The sequence below is a fragment of the Equus quagga genome, chromosome 17 (genome assembly GCF_021613505.1).
Source record: "Equus quagga isolate Etosha38 chromosome 17, UCLA_HA_Equagga_1.0, whole genome shotgun sequence".
Lineage (NCBI taxonomy): Eukaryota > Metazoa > Chordata > Mammalia > Perissodactyla > Equidae > Equus > Equus quagga.
The window spans coordinates 633,432-656,824 of NC_060283.1; the positions used below are offsets into that span (position 1 = coordinate 633,432).

The following is a 23,393-nucleotide window of genomic DNA, read 5'->3' on the forward strand; positions in this document are numbered from 1 at the left end:
TGGTGGGAACAGTGGCCGTGGTGCTGGTGTTGGTGGCAGTGGCGGTGCTGGTGGCAATGGTGGTAGTGGTGGCAGTGGCAGCGGTGGTGGCGGTGGTGGTGGCGGAGGCAGGTCCCCTGCAGTGGCTGTTGCTGCAGCACAGCACTCGGATCCTGTAGTTGTAGCACATCTTGAACAGGCCCGGCTGCTCTTGGTTCCTGCAGACCAGGCCGAAGCTGGGGTGGCAGTGCACTCGCTGGCCCAGCTCCTCTGGTCTCACTGTGGGGAAGTTCTCGGCCTCACACTCTATGTCCTGCGGCTGCTCACACACGGCTCCTCCCGCACTCCTGATCTTGTCGTATGACTCGATGTCCCCCCCAGCCTTCTCAGATGTGGGATAATCCTCATCGAACCACTCTGTCCACTGACATTTGGGCTGACAGGTGGTGGCAGCCAGGGTCGAGGAGCTGCTGCCTGTCTGGGCAGTGGTGGCAGGCACGGTAGGGCGGGTCTGCGAGGTGGAGGCCACTGTCGACTGGAGGGGGGTTTCTCTCGTTGGCGTGGTCCAGGTGGAGGTGGGCAGGGACTTGAGGGTTGACACCTGGGCAGTGACACTGGGGGAGGGCCCAGGGCTGGTGCCCGGGGCCGGGGAGGTACCACAAGGCACATAGTCACAGCAGAGGACCCGCAACTCGTAGTTGTGGCAGAGCGGGGGACTCTGCTCGCTGTTGAGGCACGTGAGCCCCCGAGCCAGGTCACACTCCACCTTCTGGCCCAGCTCCTGCAGGGGCGTGTTGGGGAGCCGCTGCGCCCGGCACTCAATCTCCACGGGGGCCGGGCAGACCTGGTGGCCCCTCTGCTTCAGGTTTGCAAACGTCTCGAAGTCTCCCCCTCCCATGTCCGGCTCTGGACGGCCGCTGTCATACCACTCGGACCAGCGGCACTGCTTTTGCACACACACAGTGGAGAGAGTGGGGGCTGAGCCTGTGGGGGGACAGTACAGGGGACCCCATCAGCTTCCTCTGCACCCTTGCCAGCCATGCCCAGGAGGAAGTGTGACATGTTGCCTCCCCCAGGGCTGGCCCCTCGGCCTCTGGGGGACCCTGGACATCCCTTGTGCCCAGGATGCTTGCACCGAGCATCTGCAGGGTCTTCTCTTGTCAACCTGACCGTCACCCAGGGCCAGGGGCTGGGGAGAGTGAGGCAGGACCAGCGGTGCATCCGCCAGGCTCACCTGTCGTGGAGGGAGGGGCCGCGGTGGTGGTGAAGGTGAAGGGCGTCGTGGACAGAGTTCCGGGACATTCCACGACGCTCCGGATGATGGTTCCATTGTTTCCACAGATGGCGAGCAGGCAGGCACCCAGCCCATCGGTCGTGTTGTAGATGACCTCCTCATAGCCATAGGTCTTGCCCTCATAGGTGCACCTGCAGGCTTGGAGAGGGGCAGGGACAGGGCTCACTTGGAGCCCCCAGCCCCCAGCCCTCAACCCCCAGCCCAACCTAGCCCCTCCTTACCCTCGAGGCTATGTATGCACTGGATGCCATTAGGGGTGCATTCACTGGGAGGAGGAGAGACGAGCTGAGGGTCAGCAGGGCCCAGGCCAGGGTCCCCACCCAGCCCCGATCCCGCAGACCCGCCCTCCACTCTCCGCCCCCGCCCGCCCTTCTCCTCGGGACCTGCCCCCCACCCTCTACCCCTGCCCCATCCCCCGGGCCCGCCCCCATGCCCCCTACCCCAGCCGGCTGAACTCACCAGCTCTGGCAGTTCTCAGCCGTGGGGACCCTGGCGCCGACCTCGTGGTAGTTGCCGTCCTCGTCATAGCAGCCGCACTGGGCCACGCACTCCATTTCGTCCTCACTGAAGAAGGGTCTGCCGGGCGGGCACCGCGGGTAGCAGCCTGGGGCGGGCGCGGGCCGGAGCCGACTCACCCTCTCGGTCGTGCTGCCCGCGCGGCCGCCCCGTCTCTGCCCCCCCGTCCGCCGCCCCCGCCGCCCGAGCACCGTCCTGGGATGACAGGGTGGCTCCCCCGGGACGGCTTGGCCTCACCTTCCAGGCCGGGCAGGTCCACCAGGCAGTGCCCGCTGGGGTTCCGGCAGGTCCTCAGGCAGGGCGCCCCGCATGGCTCGTAGTGCCACTCGCACTCCCCGTGTGGGTTGTAGTAGTCGCAGAAGAGGGCTGGGCGCGGAGAAGAGGGGCTAAGGGCGCCTGCGGGCCTCGTCCCCCGGGCGTGGGCAGCGTGGCGGGGCCTGGGGTTTGGGGCCGGCCCTCGCGTGCGGTTTCATTTCTCAGCCCTGCGCTCAGAACTCCTGTCCCTCGCTGAGCCATCCCATTTGGGGCGACCTGTCCGCCTGGCGTTTACGCACACGGACGTGCGCGCGCAGCTGTAGTGCGCACGCGTGCACACGTGGGCGGTCTGGCCCCAGGGCCCGTGCGGCTCCGCCTCCCGGCCGCCCGCGCCCCCCCGTTCAGCACCACGGACAGAGCCCGACTCACGGCAGACGTCCGGGGACCGCCAGGACACGCACACGCCCACGTCGCGACAGGCCTGGGCGTAGGCGGCCACGGCCGTGCAGAAGCACTCGCAGTCGCCCCCCGAGTTGCAGGCGCACGCGTCGCTCACGCAGGCCTCGTAGTACTTGGTGGAGTCGACCTGAGGTCAGGGGGCGAGGGGCCGTTCAGCCAGGAGAGCCAGCAGGCCCCTGGGCCCCTGGACAGCCGTCTGCGCCTTAAACCCCACACCTGCGATCTGAGATGAGTGACTGCTGCCGGAGTCCGCCGCCCACCTGGACACTTCACTCCTGCCCCTGGTGTCCTCTGACCTCACCCCTGCCCGTCTCCCCCTGCCTCTGGTAGGTATCTCACTTAACTGTGGACCAGTCCCCCTGTGACTGCGTGGTGACCCTGTACTGACAAATGGGAGCTGCCCATCTCTTTGGGGAGGGGGGCAGTCCCCCAACCACACTCCTCCCTCCAGGGCAGCAGAGCCCAGAGTCGACCCAAGCCTCGCACTTGCCACCACAGACGGCACCATCTGAGCAGGGATGGCATGTCAGGCCCACATAGGACTTTCCGAGCCTTGTGCAGGGCACCCAGAGGGGCTGCGGGTGAGGGGGGTCGGGGCCTGGCACAGGTGCACCTGCATTAGCTGCAGGTCCTGGATCGCAAGACCGTGTTTGTGAGTGGGCCTTGAAGCCCTTGTTAAAATAACAAGAAGGACTTTTGGGAAGAGTGTCTGAGCCTGATCACGGATCCTCTGTGCATGTGAGGCTGGGCTGGAGGCCCCGCTAAGGTTCCTGTCTGTGCCGGGGGCCAGCAGGTCAGAGGCGGGCAGTGGATCGGGGAGGTGACTCTGATGGCCTGTGGGGCTCGCAGCCCCGTTTCTGGGGGATGAGGCTGAGTGCGGTCAAGGAAAGCAGTGGGGACGCTCTGTGCCCGGACTATGGACCTGGGCTTCTGCCTGGTGGGAGGTTCAGATGGTGTGCCTTGGACGATGGTCAGGGTCACTACCCACTGTCCTCAGAGGCCCAGCCCAGGCCAGACCCAGCTCACACCAGGAGGGAAGGAGGCAGCCCAGGCCCTGCCCACCAAGCTCAGAGCCCCGCCCCTTGGCCCACCTGAGAACGGCAGGTGGCGAAGGTGGCGCTGTTGATGATGCTGCACTGCTTCTGGGCCCAGGACTTTCGGTACGGGTTGGCGGTGCAGGGGTCCTTGGGGGCTGGGGCATCCGGGCAGGACGGGGAGAACTTCCAGCTGTTGCCGAACTCCAGCGCGTTGCCCACCACAGACTGGCTCCGCGTGGTGAAGTCATTGATGGCGTTGTCGTCGAAGTTCCCACACAGCCCGCAGACCCTCCCCTGCAGATGCAGAGACAGATGGGGCACGGGGCATGGGGGGGCTGCAGCTGCAGGGGGCAGCCCGAGGGGGCAGCACAGAACCTGGCCCAGGACGGGTAGCTGTAGGGCACCCAGTTCCCCCCGGCAGCGCCCATGAACTTGCATGAGGATGGGGCACACAGAGGGTCCTGCAGTGGGCAGGTGGGCAGGCGAGCAGGTGGGTGAGCACCTGCTCCCCGGGAGAACCTCAGCCCAGCAGGTGTGGTATGCCGAGTGGGGAGAACAGAGCAAAGAGGGCTTTCCAGCCAGGACTCTGATGAACTGTTGGTTGATTGGGACCCAATATGCCCCTTTGCAGAACCCGACATTGTGTGTGTCCTCACCCCAGCCTTCAGCAGACCGTCAGCTGCCAGACAGTCCCTGTGGGGCCAGGTCTAGGAGTGGGGGCTCTGTCCAGGCCCGAGAGGGTCCCACAGCCCACCCACCCTTACCTTGTAATCCTGGCGCAGCCGGATGAACACGCTGGTCTTCCGGTCCCAGGACACGACCATGCCACTGCGGGTCTCGATGGTTAGGTAGATACCCATGTACCGGATCCTGTAGGGCAGGTCTCTGCCTGGCCCCCTTTGCACCACCTTGTAGGTGCCCTCGTGGAGGATCAGCTCATAGTTCTGCATGGACACAGGGGAGGTGGCTGTGGTAGGGGCCAGCTTTGGGGCCAGAGCCCACCCCGTTGCCCAGGGTAGGGGCTCCTTAGTGCTCAGGGGCCCCAGTCACGGGCCTGGTGTTAAGGCTGAGCAGGGCTCCTAACACAGTCCCCGAATGCAAGGTGAGAGGCTGGGCAGGATATGCTGGGAGTTGGGAGCCTGCATGGAAATTTGGGGGCCACAGGTGAGCAGAGGGAAGCAGAGGGCACAGACGAGGCTGTGGGAGCCCATACAGCCACCTCGGGCTCGCTCCGACCAAGGCCCTGGTCCTCTGCCCAGCGCTTCACCCCGTGCCGCCCCCCACTCAGTCCACCCCTCATTCTCGCCTCCACTGTTGCCCGAGTGCTGCTGCCTTCCTCCTGCTCCTCCCCACCCTTCAGGGGAAATGCCCCCCACCCAGCCACTCTGCTCTCTGCCCTGGGAACGCTGATCTGCCTCTGCCGGAAGTGGGCATCTCCGGGTGTGGTGGGCTGAATAGAGGCCCCTCAAAAGATGTGTCCACCTCCTAACCCCTGGGCCCTGTGCCCTTATTTGGAAAAAGGGTCTTCACAGATGTAATTAAGTGAAGGATCTCAAGATGAGGTCATCCTGGATTTAGGGTGGGCCTAAATCCAATGACAGGTGTCCCCATAATGGAAGAGGAGAAAGGACACATGGAGAGAAGCCCGTGTGAAGACGGAGGCAAAGATTGGGGGGATGTGGCCCCAGGCCCAGGAATGAACATCTGCAGCCCCAGAAGCTGCGAGAGGCAGAAGGACCCTCCCCGGGAGCCTGTGAGGGAGCGCAGCCCTGAGACACCTGGATGTCAGAGTCCTGGCCTTGGAACCGTGAGAGAATCAATTTCTCCGATTTTAAGTCCCTGGGCTGTGGCCAGCTGTTAGGCGGCCCCAGGATATAACTCAGCTGGAGGGCCGGCCTGGGATGGGGTCGGCTGCAGAGGGAGAAGTTTCCCCATGGCGCCCCTCACCTCCAGGAAGAGCTTGATGGTCTTGGAGCAGGTGACGCCTGTGGTCCCACAGGGGACGTTCTCGGTGACGATGCGGAAAGTCCCGTTGGCTGTGCCATTGCCCCCACAGTGGTCCTGAGACAGGGAGAGTTGAGATGTGGGTCACAGCCGGCCAAACCTGGCCCTCAGGAGGGGAGAGAGGGCCGCCTACCTGGACCAGGGTGTACTCGCAGCTCCCTTCAAAGCTGTAGCGCTCGCCGTCGAAGGTGATGAAGTGGCCGTCCCCATAGGCCACGCAGGTGCCCAGGCAGGGCTGGTGGCTGCACTCCCACCTGCGGTTCCGGCACGTGCTGCGAGGTGAGGGGAGGACACGATGCTTATGGTGCAGGAGCCCACCCCACTCCGGGTCCCTGAGGCCAAGCCGGTCCCAGCTGTGACATGGACGGGGACTCAGCCCCTCCTCATAATAGGGGGATACGGGAGTACCCCTCCCACACTCATGAGGGGTCAAGTGAAGCAGTGAGCATGGGCTCATGGGGCCACCACCCGCCCGTGATGCTTCTGTCTTGAGGCTTCCCCAGCCCTTGGTGCCTGGGATGCAGGGCTCGTGGTCCTGGTGGCAGCTTTGACTGGCCGCCGCCACCCACTGGGCAGAGGAGGCCAGGCCCCTGGAGTACCTCCCAGAGGAGAAATGGGAGCACCTGGGGCTTTCCAAGGGGTAGAGGCAGCGCTAGGCCTCTGCTCCTCTCCTGCCCCCTGCAGAGGACCCCCTGGCCAAGGCCAGCTCAGGCCTGCTGTCCCTGTGGTCTCTGCCCACGCCCTCCCCTCTGCAGCCCCTCGACCCACCAGGTGTTACAGTCCACCCTGATGGTCTCCCCGGGCTTGTAGGTGGCCTCGTTGTGCAGACAGGGGCAGTCCTCCTCGGCCACGCATCCCCCGCTCCCGTCCGACACCAGTCCCGGGGGGCAGACGCAGCCGGACACGCAGTGGGTGCTGAACTGTGGGAAGGTGGGCACCGGTCAGCAGCTCGTCCCCTGCTGGGGCCCAGGGACACTGAGGGGAGGGGCGACTGCCCAACTTGGGGGTGCCCAGGCTTAGGGGAGGGTATGCCCTCAGGGCAGCGCCATGGCTGTGCCCTCCCCGGCCGACTCACGCAGTCCACGTCGAGCACATGGCAGCTCCTGAGGCACTCGGCCCCCGGCGTGCCCGCCGAGGCATTTGTGCAGTCCAGGTACAGCATGGGGGCCACGCACCCTGCAGAGGGACAGCACCTGGGAGGGGCCCTGGGGGTACAGCCAGGACCCCCACCCTGAGGCCAGCAGAAGCCCTTCCCCCGCCACCACGAGTGGGGCCCCAAGGTCCCAGGCAGAGCTCTGTGGGAGGGACGGTACCTGTACTCCTCTGTTCCTCTGCTCCCAGGCAGCTCAGCTTCCCACTCACACACGAGCTACGAGAGACGGACGACCCGGCCTGGGTCACTGCCCACTGCCCATGGACCCCACCCAGCTCTCGGCCAGCTTGGGCCCCCAGGACTCGTCTGAGGAGAGGACGGCGCCTGCTGCGGTGAGGCCACCAATCCCATGGAGGTGCTCGAGTAAATGTACAGCATGCCAGCATGGCAGGGCAGCTTGGACACGAGGACGAGGATGCGGCCTCGGCTGGTGAAGGAGCCACAGGGAGGCGGCGGGGGGCACCCCAGGCTGGCCCCAGAGTGCAAGCCACCTGCCGTGCACACGCTGTGCCTTCCGTGGGCCCCGGGACCTCAGGACACCCTCCCAGGCCAGGGGAGGGAGTCCCTCTTTACAGAAGGGCAAAGGGCTGGCCCCACCTCCCCTTACCACACCACGCCGTCGTCATGCACAACCTCTCCTGGAGCCACCACGGAGCCACGGAAGTAGCAGGGACAGGCCTCAGCGGGCACACAGGTGCTGGTGTCATCCAGGAAGGTGCCTGAGGGGCAGGTGCAGCCATCCACGGGCACGAAAGCGATGCCGCAAGTGACGTCAGCCTGGCTCAGGCTGCGGCAGGTGGGCTGGCAGCTGTCCACCACATAGGTGTAGTTCTGGGACTTTGGGCAGCTGCTCATATACTTGGCTGCAAGGAGGGGGCGACACTGGGGTCAGTGGCTGAGTGGCCCTGTCTGGCCTCGATTTACCACATCCCAGCTGGGTTTGAAGCGGCCCAAGGCTCAGTTTCCCCCTCTGGACCCCGGGGATTGTAAGAGCACAAGGTTCTTGGCTGGACCGGAAGAGGAAGCACCAAGCTCTCCCTGAGAATGTGTCAGGGTTGCTGCCCCACTGGGGTTGCCAGCATCCCTCGCCCCTGCCTGGTGGAGCCGGGACAGCATGGGGGCACTCACTGCAGACGCCGTCCCTCCAGCCATGGAGCAGCACGCCCTTGGCGGCACAGGCCCACACATAGGAGGACAGAGCTGCACACATGCAGGCCTCGCTCTTCTCACAGTTGCACGTGTCGAACAGGCAGTTCTGGGGACGGGGACATGAGGGGGCCATCAGGGACCCCAGCCCACCAGGGTCCCGTCTCTCCCCATCCATCCTTCCCAGGACCCCCACCTGGGCTGAGAGCACCACCCCCGAGGAAAGCCCTCAGCACAGATGGACGGCGGTGGGTCCCCCTGAAGGGGCAGCCCCCCCGGCTCCAGCACCCGGCCCACCCGACTCTCACTGAGTGGAAGGGAGCAGGGTTGACGATGGAGTGGCAAGGCGAGAAGGCACCAGTAGGGTCAGTCAGCAGCGAGCACCAGTGCTGGGCGAAGTTCTCTGGGAGAGGGGAGGCAGGCGGGCTGACCATCACTGGCACAGCTCAGCAGCTGCTGGCCCACCTCGCTCCCCCTGTACCTGCCCACCCTCAACAGCCTCCGCTCCATACACATAGGCCTGTGGGGGCCCCTTGGCCCCGGGAAACTGAATTGGAACTTGAGGTTCACCCACTGTGCTGCGTGGGCGCTGCTTACGGGGCAGGAGGGCGCTCTTCTGGGAATTGGGCCTCACCCACGGTCCTTCTCACTGCATACACGCTTGGATATGGGGGTTCCCCCAGACCCACCCATCTCGGAGCCCTGCTCAGACTGGGAGCCCCCAGACTCAGACCCGGGGTAACCCGAGGGCACCCAGGGGTGGGGGTACCATTCTCCACGCTGAGGGAGCAGGGATCCTCGAAGCTGTTCTTGACATTGGGGCAGGCGGCCTGGGTCTTCCAGGTGTTGGCGAAGGCGGCGGCTGTGCCCTCCACCACGCCTCCAAGGATCCGGAAATCGTCGGCCTGGTTCTGGTTGAAGTTCCCACACAGGCCTGGGGGCCGGGGCCCCAGGTTGGGAGTGTGAGCTGGCTGTCCAGCTCGGCCGTGCTCCTCTCTACCCTGCAGTTCCCCCAGGCACCACTACAAGTCTGACTGTCAGGAGCCCCAGCCTGGGGTTTTGGTTCCAGAACCATCTGCAGATAAGCCCTGGTGGGCATCAGCCCCTGGGCACACCCACCTGAGTGAGGGCTGCGTGGCTCCCTCTGTGTCCTCCTGGGCCACCTCCCTCTGGCCATGGGCCAGATATCGGGTGCCCTGGGTTGGTGCAGGGGTGTCTGGGAGCAGCTGCTTCCCCCATCCCCATCTCCTGCCAGACTGTGCCCATCCCCCTGCTCGCAGCCTGGAGTGGAATCTGGCTCCACCCTACTGCCCCCGGCCCTGTAAGCCCCGCCGGCTGAGACTCACCGCACATCTGGCCTCGGTAGGAGGGGTCCAGCCTGAGGTACACCTGCATGAGGGGCACCAGCTGCACCTGCAGCTGCAGCCCGAGGCCCGTCTGCACCAGGATGAAGAAGGATGAGGGCCTGAAGATGGTGATGTTGGCTGCAGGGCAGAGGGGTGGTCAGAGGCTGCATGGAGGCCAGGCCTGGCCAGACTGACCACCGACGTCTGAGCCCCTGTGCGCCCAGGACAGCCCGGCAGGCAGGGACAGGCCCATACAGGACGGACTGGGGACGAGACAGGTGACTAGTGACCTCGGTCACCCCCTGGGGACCTGTAGCCGGGCAAGAACTTGCGCGTATGTGTGGGTCCTGAGTGACTGCTGACAGTCTCCAGGAGGCTGGCCACCACATGTGTTCAGCATGGGGTCCCTGAAGCAGCCTCGGTAGGACCACTGACATCCCCACTTTGCAGATGAGAAACCAACCATGGGTGTTCCGGAACTGCCCAAGGCCGCAAAGAGCTATCAAGGGCCCAGCCTGGCTCTGTGAAGGCTCTGGGAGGGGACTGTCACTCTGCAGGCACCCGCCTGGCTGCGCAGGCCCAGGTGTCCCAGGGGCCGTGTACCTGCTGACACGGGCAGCTGAGTGTAGATGGAGTTCATGAACACCCCGCCATTGGCCTGGATCTGGATGACCTGGAGAGGGGAGGCGGGGCCACAGTCAGTGTGTGGGGAGGTGGCCGGCTCACGGACTAGGGAATGCTGACCGCAGCCACCCCATCTAGAACCTTGAGCCTTCGCGTGGCTGGGAGGGGGGTGGTCCCTGGGCCCATGGGGTTTATGGAGGGAGCTGGAGCCCACCCTCCCCATCTCTGTCCCGTCGTCCCCACCCATCACCACATCCCTGCCTCTCACCGTGTCCCCACCACTGGTCATCTTGAGCGTCACCGTCTTGAGGCAGTTCTCGTTGTCTGTCAGGCCGCATTGCCGCAGCTCGGCCAGCACGGTGAAGCCGCTGTCTGCACATGTCTGATGAGGCAAAGCCCACCAGTGTGTTGGGGGACAGCTGGCCCCCAACACGGCAGAGAGGGTCTGCATGTGTGCATGTGTGTGTGTGTGTGTGTGTGTGTGGTGGAGGTAGACGGTGGCTCGTGGTGGCCTCTGGCACCTGCGGTGAACTCCAGGCAGCTTCCTTAGGGCCTGGGGCCCCTAAGCCCCCGTGAGTGTGAGCCCGGGGTTCCCTCTCAGGAAGGGAGGGGGCCACAGGGGCTTCACCCATTCTGGCGGCCATCATAGGGCCCTCTCCCGGGGCCTGCTGTCCACTGCCCGCGGGGCCCACCTTGGACAGGATGTAGCTGCAGTCTCCGTGCACGTTGTAGAGTTTCTCATCGTAGGTGGAAATGTGAGAGCCGCCCTGGACGTAGCAGGTGCCCGGGCACGGGAGGTCCTGGCACTGCCACACCCCACTGGAGCAGGTGCTGGTGGGGGGGACACCATGAGCAGAAGGGGCACCGTGAGGGGGAGGCGGACCCCACCCCATGCACCCCCACCCCATGCAGGGCCGGCCAGGGGCCTACCAGGAGCTGCAGCTTGTGGTGAAGGAGGCCCCCGGGGCGTAGGTGCGGCCGCTGTGGGTGCAGGAGCACTGCTCCAGGGGCAGGCAGCCCGCGTGGCTGACGTCGTCCAGCACCGTGCCTGGGGGAGTGTGAGCTGGTCAGCCGAGGCTGGGGCGGGTGTTGGGAACACAGTGACCAGAGGCAGCCATGGGGGTAGGGGCAAAGGCCCCGGGTGGAGACAGTCCCCATGGGCCCGGAGGACCTGCCTGGGGGGCAGAAGCAGCCGTCGACGCAGTGGTCCTCACAGAGCTGGGAGTGGTCGGGGTTGGAGCAGGTGTCCGTGCAGGGTGAGCCGCACTCCTGGTGCTGCAGGTCGAGAGGGCATGTCCGGGCTGCAGGGAATAGGCAGAGCTTGGCCCTCAGGAGGCCACCTAGACACCCGACAGGCGGGCAGACCACCTCTGCTTCCATCTCCCGTTTGCCACCAAGGGTCCCCAACTCCACAGCCGGGCCCATGGAGCCCCTTGTTTTGGGAGCCAGGGCCCTGCTTGTCCTGGCCTCCAGCCGTCTTGGCGAGGCAGGAGGCGAGGGGAGCACACGGTCCTGTATCTCCTGGGACGGCCCTCTCATGCCCACCCGGGGTCTGGGGTGATCTCAGCTCACTGTGCCCAGGCCGGGTCCTCCCTCTGGGCCCCCAGACACCCCCAGGCCTTGCTTATCGCCCTCTTCTCTCCAGCCCATCCTCTTGCTATGGGGCCCCCTGAGTAGCTCTGCCTGCCCTGTGTCCTCAGCCAGACCCAAGGGTCACCTCCCTCACCCCCTCCCCAGGGACCCAGCATGGGTGCGGGGCACAGGGCTCGCCCCCAGTATGGCTCCTTGCCCAGGCCCTGGTGGGGGACACTCACGGCAGAGGTCAGGGCCCCTCCAGTTCTGTGGCTGGCCCCCTGCGTGGGTACACTGGCGGGAGTACTCAGCGAAGGTGGCACATGGGCAGGTAGGGCAGCGGCACAGGTCCTGGGTGCACGCAGCCACATACACGTCGGCGTCCACCAGCCCATGGCACTGGGCAAAGGCCAGGCCCAGCAGGGTGCGGCGGCAGATGCCCTCCTGGGGAGCACAGAAGCTGAGTACCCTCTGCCCTCCATGCGAGATCCTGCAGGGACCCTGGCCCTGCAGCCCTCACCCCGGCCAGGGAGCCTCTTCTTCCTCTTGAGGTTCCTTCCATTCACCCATCCGTCCATCATCTACCCATTCACCCATCCATCTGTCCATCCCTCCATCTCTCCATTCATCCCTCCCTGCCTCCATCTATCCATCCATTCCTCCATCTATCCATCCCTCCATCCATCTATCCATTCCTCCATCTGTTCATCTACCCATCCATCCATCTATCCCTCCATCCATCTGTCCAGCCAGCCAGCCAGCCAGCGCTCCATCCATCTGTCCATCCCTCCCTCCCATCCATCCATCCATCCATCCATCCAGTCAACCACTATGGACTTGCCATGCTGGGTGCAGAACTCTGCTTGGCTCTGGGCAGTGACCTATGACCCTGGAGTGCCCCCCCACCCCAGGGTTCCAGGACACTCCTGCCCACGGTGTCAACACCCAGGAAAGGTACAGACTCCGCCCCTGGAGGCAGCTCAGAGCAGGGGGAGGCGGAGGCACTGGTCCACTCTCAGGCAGCCCCAGCAGGGTCAGTGCCGGCTGTTGGTGAACGTCCTCCCTCCCAACCCCCTGGCCAGCTGTGGGTGGGCCACAGCTCCACCTCCTGATTTCAGGCTCAAGGATTCTGCCGGTTTGGGGGGATCCTGGAGCCTCCAGGCCACTTCCAAAGGTGGGGTCCTCTCAGCTCATTGGAAGGGCTTTCCTGCCCTGGGCCCCCTGAGTGCCCACTCTTGGCGAGACTGTGTGTGTGGGCATGGATTTGCACATGCAGATGGGCACACATGCAGCACAAGGCACACACGTTCTTACAAGTGCATCGCCCACATGCTGAGAACATGTGGCAGTGGCACACACGTGGAGGTTGGTGGGCACAGGGAGCGCCTGGAGAGTGGAGGCTGGATCCTCCACCGCCTGGGACTAGGAGGCCCTCTCTCACCTGGACAACCGAGGCTACGCCCCCAGCAGGGTGAGTCCCCCCCTGCTGTCCCCACACCTGGGGGAGAGGGGCTGAGGGGGAGCTGGATCCCTGAGAGGCGCTCACCTCGTCTGTGCAGTTGTCGGCTGGGGAGGGCAGGGGGTCCTGGCACTGCTCCATGGGCCCGTCCAGCTTCTGCAGGTTCCCGAACTGTAGAGGGGTCAGCCTGGTGTCTGTGGAGAAGAGGCGCTCTGTGTGGGTGCTGAGGGGCTCTGGGGGCAGTGCGGGGCGTGGCTGCCAGGGGAACCCCTGCCCATGCCAGGACCCCTGAAACTTCCTGTGGGCATTGCTGGGTTGAGCATTGCGTCCACTCTGACTTGCTCTCTGCCCAGGGCCCGGAAGAAGCCACCCCCCATTCTGCCCCTCCCAGCCTCCCAGGGACTGTCCAGCCCTCAGCCACACCCTGACCCCGGGCGGCACTCACTGTGGGCGTAGAACTCATTGATGGCCGGCAGCCCATTGAAGTCCCCACATAGGCCGCACGTCTGGTTGGCATACTTGGGGTCCAGCTCCAGCTGGGGACAGGGGAGGGGCAGCTCCAGCCTCTGCCAGCCTGGCAGGACCCCGTGTCCACTGACCCCGGGGGCTGCGAGGCTCTCCCCCTGCCTGCCTGTGGGGGCTCCCCAGACAGGTGGGGAGGGGCTTGGGGGGCATCCTCACCAGGGCACTGTCCTCCCCATTCCACATGAAGGTCAGCACCAGCCGGACGTTGACTTTGACGTAGACGCTGCTCTGCTCCACCAGGAGGCCAGCACGGCTGTAGGGCAGCTCCTCCCTGGGACAGAAAGTTCTGGTCCTCCCACAGCAGGGGTGTGGGGTGGGGTCCAGTGCTGGCTGTGAACCCCGTGCCCACCCTAGTGTCCTGGCTCCTGCCAGCCCCCGACTCACTGTTGCCCATTGATGAGGATGGAGCCGTTGGAGATCTCCAGGACCAGCCCCTGGGTCTTGAGGACAACATGGGTGATGGTGGGCTTGGAGCCGGCCAGGCCACGGCGGAGCTGGATGTTGAAGTCCTCGTAGGCCGCCCCGCAGTGTGCGGAGAAGACGTAGTTGCAGAGGCCGGGGAAGCGGAAGACATCGCCATCGAAGGTCTTGTAGTGGAAGTCTCCCCAGGTGCTGCACACCCGCCCGTTGTGCGCTGGGTTCACAGCTGTGGGAAGTGCATTGTGGGGTCCCTGCTGGATGCCACCGCCCATGTCCAGCTGCCCATGGGCCACCTTCCTCGGGACGAGGCACCCGATTTGGGAAAGGGGAGCTCACCCATCCTCTATTGGACACACCTGCCTTGCTCCCCCTCAGCTCCTCTGATTCTCTCTGAGATCCCTGACAGCCTGCCCAGCACCCCAGAGTCAGCCAGCAGGAGAACTGTCCACAGGGAAGGCTCCTGCCTGGGCCCAAGGTTGTCCAGCTGCCTGGCTGCCCCACACTGTGCCAGCTTTAATCCAGATGTGTGACCCCACGGGAAACACCCCTGCCCCCGTCGGCAGTGGGTGGTGTCCACTTACGGCTCATGGTGGGAAAGACAGTGACGGGTGGGATGAAGATCATCTGCTGGGCTGCAGAGAAAGCCAGGTCACAGGGGACTCAGCCAGGCAGGGAGAGCCGGGGACACCCCTTCCTCGGACCCTCACCTCCTCACTGGCCACCCTGGGGCAGCAGGGAGCCCCACGCCAGGGCCTGACACAGCCTCTCCCCTGCTGGACGCTCCCTGTCTGTCGGAGACCTGCTCCTACGCTGGGCTTTTCCGTGCCCTGAGGGTGTGTGTGTGCATGTGTGTGAGGGTGAGTATGTTGGTGTGTGCACATGCATGCAAGTGTGAGTATGTGCACACATGTGTGAATGAATGTGAGAGATTTATGTGACTGTGTTCACTGTGTGTGTGTGCACATGTGTGTACCCATGTGTGTGAGTGTGACTGCACACACATTTGTGGGTATGAGAGCGTGTGTACATGCATATGAGTGTGAGCATGAGAGTGCACACACAAGTGTGTGAATGTGTGTGAGCACTTTGTGGGTGTGTGGCACATGCATGTGACCATGAACATGTGCCCACACATGTGAGTGTGAACATATGCGTGCACTCGTGTGAGTGTGGGTGAGCAGGTGAGCCTCACTGCTCTGCACCTTAGTATTTTTGCCCCCCTACCCCCGCCACCTCTGCTGTGCCTTCCCTTGGGCAGATGGGATCAGGATGGTCTGTGTGACACATGGCTGATCTGGAGAGGACTCTGTCCCCGCATCCCGCCTGGGGCCCCTTCCACTTGCTCCAGAAGCCCCGCTGCCCAGATCCTGGGCCGCGTACCAAAGGCCTCCCTCTGACCATCCATGGCAGCCTCTGCACCTGCCCAGCTCAGTTCCTCGCCGCCCTGGGTCTCTGTGGGAAGAGGGGACAGGAGTCGTGAGAAGTGGACACGTGAAGGCTCAGGCCTCCCGTCACCCAGCATGATAGAGAGCAAGGCCCCCGCTGGGATGGAAGGTTCTGGCAGAGGGCTGCAGCTGTGGAGCAGCCTTGCGCTGATGCGCAGACCACCAGCCTCCCCATCCACGAATTCAGGGTGGGGCCTCATTGCACTGTGACGGGGAAGTCGTGCAGTTGGCTCAGGGCAGGAGAGTGGAATGAGGAAAAGGTGTTGGCCCCTGACCACCACAGGGAGAGGGCTCAGCCCCATCCCATGTGTCCCTCGGAGGACAAAGACCCGCTTTGTTGGGGAGAGGGACAAACGCACCCGGGGAGGCTTCTGGGCGTGACTTAGCAGAAAACCAAGACCAGAGTCAGCTCTGCATTAGAACCATCAATCATGGCAGGTGGGAGGCCTGGGGCCCTGGTGCTGGGACAGCCGACCCAGATCACCTGTGTGTCCACCGCCTCCAGGCAGGGCCTTATCCGCCAGCCTGACCGTGGCCCGAGCCAGGCACTCCCCTCCAGTGGCCAAGCTCCCATGACCTCTCACTGCCTCGGTGGACAGGACTGAGCCCCCAGGTCCCTCTCTGCTGAGTTCGGGCTGGGGCATCCCCCGTTACGTCGCCCTGGAATTCCTTCCTCATATCTGCCAGGCGTCTCCATGCTCAACCCAAGCCTACACTTTGTGGGGAGTGGGATATGGGGCCCCCAATGTCCCGATGTCCCTGGTGGGGCCGGCGCTCGACGAGGGGTGCTGGGCCTGCTCTGCAGCCGCCAAGGCAGGCTCTGCTTCCTGTTTGACTTTCCCAGCTGGGACCCGTAACACTTGGAAACCGCAGGGACTGGCCCGGCATTTCTCTCTCCTCTCCAGCCCCGGTTGACTGCATTTTCCAGAAGCACGGCCATTCCCTCTGACCACTCCTGCCCCTGGACCCGCAACCCCTCCTGCCTGTGCCTGGCCAGGGCTGTCCGCTGCCAGCTGCTGGCCCCACACCACCATCAAGAAACCAGAGGGTTTCACATGGATGCAGGGCGCACGGTACCCACTCCTCTCCATCCCGGGCCCAGTTTCCATGAGAACTGACTCAATACAGGGCCCTCCTTGGGCCAGGCGACCGGCCCAGCGAACCTGGGTCTCCATCAGTCGCCCAGAGAAATGCCCGGCGCCGACCATGTCATCACACTGCGGTCTGGTGCACAACCTCCCCTGAAATGAAATCCCTCGTCTCGGGGCCCACTCTCACCCATCCCTGAGCGGGGCTCCGGGCCTGGGGACACCCGCCTGCCATGGTGCACATGTCTTGTTGTGACAAGATGCACCTTCACAGAAGGATTTGTCCCCAACAAGAGGGAAGGGAGTGCAGGATGAGGTGGGCTCACAGGCAGACCCACCGCTCAAATGCATGGAGCCGAGGACAGCCTGGCCCAGAAGTGCCCAGAGGAGCCCGGCTGAGCGGGCACACGGCTGTGCAAACCGGCAAACCAGCATTCCAAACTGCTCAGCAGGTGGGGAGGTCACTGCGCCAGGTGGCGTCCCAAGATGTGCCCACCCCCCCGCCGCCTCCGCCCCGGGAAGTGCTGTAGGAAAGCCCCCCTCACCTTCCAGCCCACTCGGCCCCCAAGCAAGGGGACTGGGCGGAGGGTCTGGGAGACAATCTCTCCCCTCCACTGCCTCCTGTTCACAGATGGAGAGAGCCTCTGGGGCGCCTGCCCACCCAGACCCCCAATCCCCGGTGAGGCCCCAGTGGGGGCGCCTTGCGGGAGCAGAGCGTGGGCCAGGGAAGGGTGGGGCAGGCTCTCGTGGCCAGGTCCCCTGGCCGGCTCTGCCAAATGCCACCAAGGCAGCCCCTGGGGCCGCATCTTTCATGTTGACAGTAAGTATTAGGGCTCCTGGCGCTTCCCTGCGATGCTAACTGCCTCGGGGCCTGAGGGACAACAGACGAGATGGACAGGTGGAGGCTGCCGAGAAAGGCCGGGCCGCAAGCATGGCATGATGAGCACTGGTGGGCTCAATGTGGCTCCCTGCTGCCAGGCAGGGTGCACACCTGTTCGCCCCGTGCAGCCCTATTTCCAGGAGGTATTTCCGAGCCGCCGAGGGGGCTTTCCTGTCACTCCAGGCCAGCCATGGAGGACAGGATGGAGAAGGCTCAGCCCCCATCTGGGCAGGGATCTGTGCTGGGGGCTGTCCCTGCCTCTGATATGGGGACCTCATGGCCACCTCACCCAGCGCCCACCCCGTCCCATCTCCGAGGCCAAGTCCCTCTTGGTGGTTTCCCCAGGGGGTCACGCCTTCTCCAACAAAGGCTGAGAGCCCCGGCACCGGGCGTCCCGGGGTGTGCAGGGCCCATCAGGACACAATGTCCATTCTCAACAGGAGAAACCCCTAGGCGTGTGGCCTGCAGAGACCGTCCCCACCTCGACGATGGAACCGGGGTCGGCCTTACCTGCCTTCTGCACCAAGAGCAGGGCCGCCAGGGCCCACGCCAGCACCCGGCACCCTCTGGGGACACCCATCCCGGGGGCTGGCATGGTGGGCGGGAGGTGAGGAGGGAGTGGGGCGAGGTGCTGGCTCCCCTGGGGGCCCTGGGGCTTAAGTAGCAGGAAGCCTTGGCCCTGTGCCTGGCTCCTGGGCCATGCAGGGCGCTGTCCTCTCCCCGGCGCCAGCCACGTGTGTTTACTCTCGGGGAGGGGCCATGGCAGGAAAGAGCCCTGAGGAGGAAGGATTTGTGGCTCTGGGCCCCAGAGATGCAGGACCCCTTCCCCCCAGCAGCTTCTGAGAATCAGAAGGGAGGAGGTACAGGCCCTTCTGCCTGAGCCAGGAGGGTGGTGCTGGCGGCCCATTCTAGATGGCAAAGCCCCTACAAAGCAGGGCAGCCTCGGACCACCTGGGGTCATGCCTCGCTGCAGCCCTCTCGCTGAAGAGGGAGGGTGGTCAGCAAACCGCCTCACTCTTGGCCCCTGTGTCCAGCTCCTCCTGGGAGCCCGATTGAGGCTGAGAGGTGGAATCGAAGAGGGGAGCCGACCGTGGCTCTGGGGGAGCTGGCCAGAGGTGCTCAGCACCCGTCCCAAGGAGTGGGGAGGGGGCCATGAGGCTGCGAGGTCATTGCTGGGCCTGGCAAGCAGGGGCCCGTATGGCCGTGTGTAGTGCGGGGTGCTGGTCTACAGGGCTTATGAGGGTCTGGCGAGGAGGTTCCGTGCCCGGAGACCCCAGCTGTGCAGAGAAGTGCCCCGGCAGGTCTCTGGGCTCCTCTCTGTCACCAAGTTCAAGGGGAAACCAAGGCCCTGAGGCTGCCGTCAGCCTATCTTCTTTTCCCTCCATCACTCGCTGGGTTGCTGGTGTCCTTACTCAAAACCGGAGCATGACTGAGAACAACCTGCAGGACGCCCGGGGGGATGTGCGGGGTCGCATGGCTGTAACCAGCTCCCGTGGGCACGGGCAGTTTCCGGGGATAAACAGCAGGGAGCCCCTGGGACTCTTCTGCCTCTGTGTTTCGGAGGATGAATTTGTAGATGCAGAATTTCTGAGGCAAAAGGAAAACCCGTCTTAAAAGCTTTGGCACATTTTGCTGACTGTCACCCCTCAGCGTGGCCAGTGGCCCCACAGGCCACATGTGTCCAGAGACCCGCAGGGGCCCGGACCTGCTTTCTATCTTGGATCCTGGTGTCTTAGGAGCAGGATGGCCCTGCATGGTGCTGGTGCACGTTCCCTGGCATGGAGATTCCTGCTGCGTCTGCGGCCCTGCAAACCTTGGCCCTGGGCTGGGGGCAGGAGACATGGAGGTCTCAGCCGGCGGAACCACTCCCTGTGCACTTCCGGGACCCCAGGGGTGGGTGCTAAGGCCACCTGCCAGCTCCCCCCTGTCCTCACTGTCATTTCCAAGGTTGAAGGTTCCTGAGGTTGGGTCATTGGGGTCCCCAAAGTTCTCTTTCATATCCAGCCTCCTCATCCGCAGTGCAGAAGGGGGCAGCTGGAGGGCCTCTGAAGGGGGGCTGGGCCGGGGGACTGCAAAGGATGGGCCTGGAGGGTGGGCTGGAGCCCCTGAATGGCCCTCCTGTGCTCTTGAGCTGTGACTGTGCCTGGGCCCGACAGCCCCTGCCCTTCTTGGCCTTCCTGCCATTGCTCCAGGCACAGGCTGGGCAGACAGCTGGAGCTCAAGAATGCCTTGGCACCTCGTCCTCCTGTGGGTGGGGAGTGCACGCTGCCTGGACCAGCAGCTCCTCCACCAGGAGGAAGGAAGTGGGGGCATCTTTGGATCCTCCACCTGAGGCCTCTGGGGTGACCAGACATGGGCAGCACCCTGAAGCCCTCAGAGGGCCCTGCCAGCCCCATTCGGGGCAGCCCTCACCCCTTGCACACACGAGCAGCCCTGGGCACTGAGGTCTCAGGGCTCAAATGTACATTATCTCTTCAGGGCATCATCCACCCCTGCCCCCCATCCCCACCTTGAAGGAGACTCCCTGTGTGCAGGGGCTTTGCCCATCTGTGCACAGCTGCACGCGGCAGGCACTCAGTCAATGCAGAGTGAGTGAGGCGTGAACCCACAGCACCATGGCTCAGAGGCTGCCCGAGTCCTTCCCCTGAGCACATCCTCGGGCAGTGACGGCAGTGGGGCCGTCAGGGTCCCAGCGATTGGGACATCCCGGATGTGGCCTGGGCCCAGCCTGTTTGCTCAGCACGTTTACCTCTTCACAGATGAGGGAGCCGAGGGAAGCACTGCCGGGAAGGAGGGCTGGGCCAGCGGCCTCCTGGGGCTCGGGGAGGGCTCCACCAAGGATGGTGCCAGGAGCCTGCCCCGCAGGGACACGCCCTGTCCCTCATTCAGCCCATGGAGCCCAGAGGGCAGCCGGGACAGGGACAGCACTGGCCCACTGAAAGCCCAGAGTGGGATGTGATCCCACCTGTGGACAGAGACCCCTGACTACACAGAGCCCAGAAGCCGACTGCCCCAGCTCTTCCCCTCATCCTGGTGGACACCACTCACAGGCTTGGAGAGTGCCGGGGGTCATCTAGCAAGACCAGGGAGCCCTTCTCAGCTCACGCCCCTTGTCTCCCACCACAGCAGTGGAGATTTGAGGATGAGGGTCCCGGGATGCATCAAACCCCAGGCGTTTACTGGGCGCTGGCTGTTTGCCCCGCTCCACCTCGGGCACCAGGGAGGGTCCAGGAGGATCAGGGCATGGCCCTGGGCTGGCCGGATGGTGGGACCTTCTACCCTGCTGCCTCCTGCCCCAGAGGGCTGTGTCGCCCTGGCAGGTGGGAAACCATGGGGGTCCTGGCAGCCCAGGTCTGTGTCCCGAGGGGCTCAGACTCTCTGTGAGCTGAGGGGCCCAGTGGTGTGCCAAGTGGGCTGTGAGCCGGACAGGCCCAGGCCTGGGTGGTCCAGGTTGGGATGGTTGTCCAGGCAGGGAAGCACTCAGGCCCCACGTGTGGGTGACAAGCCCTCTGTCCTGGGCTTTGAGATGGCTGGGCCTCATTCCTGCCCCACACACTCAGGGCTTTTCCAGTGAGACTCAGGGGACCAGCCTGGTCCAAGAGAAGCAAGTGGAGGACACATAGGGTCATCATGGTCCCCCAGTCCCCCAGCTTGTCTGACAAACATGACCAAGCTCTCCACCCCATGCTGGACATGTGGGGTGCAGAGAGGTGGCTGTGGCAGCCCCTCTGGGGAGGAGCGAAGCTGTGGGGGGACAGGCAGGCCATGCTCCACTTGGGCACCCGGTCCCCGGAGCTGTGCCCACTGTGAGGAGGGCGGTGCCCATTCCCCCAACCCTGCTCCCAGGTTCAAAAATGTGGAAACCCTCCCCCAGGATGCCTGGCCCCATGTGAGGACCCCTGCAATGTCTCCTACTTTTTCCTCGTCTTCACACAGGTCCCTTGCCTTCCCTGTTTCCTCTCCCTCCCTCCTTCTCTCCCTCCATCCTCCTTCCCTCCTTCCTTTCTTCCTTCTAGCAAATTCTGATGAGCCCTGAGTAGTACTTCCCTGGGCAGTGGGGGTCACCATGGACAAGGAGGACAAAGTTCCTCCTCCTCCAGAGCTTACAATGCACATGCCCAGTTGGGGCAGCATCGAGAGCCGTGAAGGAGCCAAAGAGAGGATGGCTCTGTGTGGGGCGGGGGCGACAGCTGAGAGGAAGGAAGGGCCAGCCACAGCCTTCTGCAAACTAGGGGAACAGCTGCATCAGAGAGGGGACAGCACGTGCAAAGACCCTGGGGCAGGGATGGACATGGCCCGTTGGAGGGTCCCTGATGTGACTGGGACTGGGGCACAGGGAGAAGGGGCTGGGGGGACAAGGTGAGATTAGGGGAGGGGCTTGGGTTTACTCTCAATTTGGGGGCATGGGGGGTGTTGGAGCATTTAAAGCAGAGAAACCATAGGGGATGACTTTTTTTTTTAAATAGTGAAATGTACATAACATAAAATTTACCATTTTAATCATTTTTTAGTGTACGTCAAGTGGCATTAAGTACATTCATGGTGTTGTGCAACCGTCGCCACCATGCATCTCTGTGACTTTTTTATCATTTCAGAGACTCTGTCCCCATTAAACCCTAACTCCCCACACCCCTCCCCCAGCTCCCGTCTATGAATTGGACTATTCTAGGGATCTCATATGAATGGGATCTTATGTGTTTATCCATCTGTGTGTGGCTTTTTCACTGAGCACTGTCCTCATGAAAATCCATGTGGTAGCATGTGTCAGGATTTCCTTCCTTTTCAAGGCTGAATAACACTCCATTGTGTGGATGAACCACAACTTGTTTATCCAGTCATCCGTTGACAGACATTTGGGCTGTTTTCACCTCCTGGCTGTCGTGAATAGTTCTGCTGTGGACACGGGTGGACAAATACCTGTTTGAGTCCCCGCTTTCACTTCCTTTGGGTGTATACCTAGGAGCCGAATGACTGGATCATATCGTAGTTCTATGTTCAACTTTTTGAGGAGCCACCAAACCATTTCCCACAATTACTGCAGCATTTTACCTTCCCACCAACAGTGCACGAAGGTGGGCTTCTGGGGCAGACCCTCGTCTGGGTTGCAGTCTGCGACTTCCTGCAAAGTTGGCAGTGCGCGGGATCTCTCAGGAGCCTTTTCTGTAAGGGGCTCATCCCATTCTCGAGGGATCCACTCTCATCACATAAGCACCTCCCAAAGGCCCCACCTCCTAATACCGTCACCTGTGGGGGTTAGGGTTTTAACATATGGATTTGGAGGGACATATTCAGATCATATCAAGCCTAAACAGTTTTTTGGTGGAATTTTTAGAGTTTTCTACATACACGATCACGTCATTTGTGACCAGGGACAGTTTTCCTTCTTTTCCAATCTGAATGCTTTTTATATCTTTTTCCTTTCTAACTGCCCTGGCTAGAACTTCCAGGACTGTGTGGAAGACAAGTGGTGAACGAGGGCATCGTCGCCTTGTTCCCGATCATAGAGGAAAAGCTTTCATCTCCCACCGGTGAGTATGATGTTAGCTGTGGGCTTGTCGAATATGGCCTCTATTAGGTTGAGATAGTTTCCTTCTACTCCTAGTTTGTTGAGTGTTTTTTTTTTTTTTAATCACGAAAGGGTGTCGAATTTTGGCAAGTTCTTTTTCTGCATCAACTGAGATGATCATGTAGGTATTCCTCCCTTCCTGGGGTGAGTGGTTGATTTTTCTATGTTGAGCCATCCTTGCATTCCAGGAATAAATCCCACTCGGTCATGGTGTATGATCCTTTTACTATGCTTCTGAATTGGTTTGTTAGTATTTTGTTGAGGACTTTTGCATCAATATTCATAATGGATACTGGTCTGTAGTCTTCTTGTAGAGACTTTGTCTGGCTTTGGTGTCAGGTAATGATGGCCTTGTGGAATGAGTTAGTAAGTGTTCCCTTCTCCACAGTTTTTTGGGAGAGTTTGAGAAATACTGGTATTATTTCTTCTTTAAATGTTTGGTAGAACTCACCAGTGATGCCCTCTGGTCCTGGGCTTTTCTTTGTTGAGAGGGTTTTGATTACTGTTTCAATCTCCTTACTAGTTATCAGTCTATTCAGTTTGTCTATTTCTTCCTGAGTCAGTTTTGTTCGATTGTGTATTTGCAGGAATTTGTCCATTTCTTGTAGGTTATCAAATTTGATGG

The 23,393-nt window shown here is 62.7% G+C and overlaps 1 protein-coding gene across 1 annotated transcript in view; it reads right to left on the reverse strand.

Annotated features, from left to right (window-relative positions):
* Positions 1-17,808, reverse strand: part of LOC124228966 (mucin-5B-like) — a 28,147-nt gene extending 10,339 nt beyond the window's left edge. Inside the window, exons 1-31 of the mRNA XM_046644057.1 lie at positions 17,713-17,808; positions 15,170-15,241; positions 14,371-14,421; positions 13,754-14,015; positions 13,526-13,640; positions 13,290-13,380; positions 12,932-13,038; positions 11,628-11,829; positions 10,989-11,114; positions 10,744-10,861; positions 10,506-10,644; positions 10,082-10,195; positions 9,793-9,862; positions 9,190-9,327; positions 8,613-8,777; positions 8,152-8,246; positions 7,826-7,952; positions 7,305-7,560; positions 6,858-6,913; positions 6,620-6,720; positions 6,313-6,464; positions 5,678-5,816; positions 5,488-5,601; positions 4,305-4,484; positions 3,595-3,834; positions 2,474-2,630; positions 2,027-2,155; positions 1,733-1,877; positions 1,495-1,538; positions 1,214-1,411; positions 6-963 (exon numbers count right to left, since the gene is read on the reverse strand). Of these exons, the coding sequence (XP_046500013.1) occupies positions 6-963; positions 1,214-1,411; positions 1,495-1,538; positions 1,733-1,877; positions 2,027-2,155; positions 2,474-2,630; positions 3,595-3,834; positions 4,305-4,484; positions 5,488-5,601; positions 5,678-5,816; positions 6,313-6,464; positions 6,620-6,720; positions 6,858-6,913; positions 7,305-7,560; positions 7,826-7,952; positions 8,152-8,246; positions 8,613-8,777; positions 9,190-9,327; positions 9,793-9,862; positions 10,082-10,195; positions 10,506-10,644; positions 10,744-10,861; positions 10,989-11,114; positions 11,628-11,829; positions 12,932-13,038; positions 13,290-13,380; positions 13,526-13,640; positions 13,754-14,015; positions 14,371-14,421; positions 15,170-15,241; positions 17,713-17,797 (4,946 nt within the window). The 5' untranslated portion in view covers positions 17,798-17,808. The remainder of the gene's footprint in view (positions 1-5; positions 964-1,213; positions 1,412-1,494; positions 1,539-1,732; positions 1,878-2,026; positions 2,156-2,473; positions 2,631-3,594; positions 3,835-4,304; positions 4,485-5,487; positions 5,602-5,677; positions 5,817-6,312; positions 6,465-6,619; positions 6,721-6,857; positions 6,914-7,304; positions 7,561-7,825; positions 7,953-8,151; positions 8,247-8,612; positions 8,778-9,189; positions 9,328-9,792; positions 9,863-10,081; positions 10,196-10,505; positions 10,645-10,743; positions 10,862-10,988; positions 11,115-11,627; positions 11,830-12,931; positions 13,039-13,289; positions 13,381-13,525; positions 13,641-13,753; positions 14,016-14,370; positions 14,422-15,169; positions 15,242-17,712) is intronic.
* Positions 17,809-23,393: the final 5,585 nt, after the last annotated feature.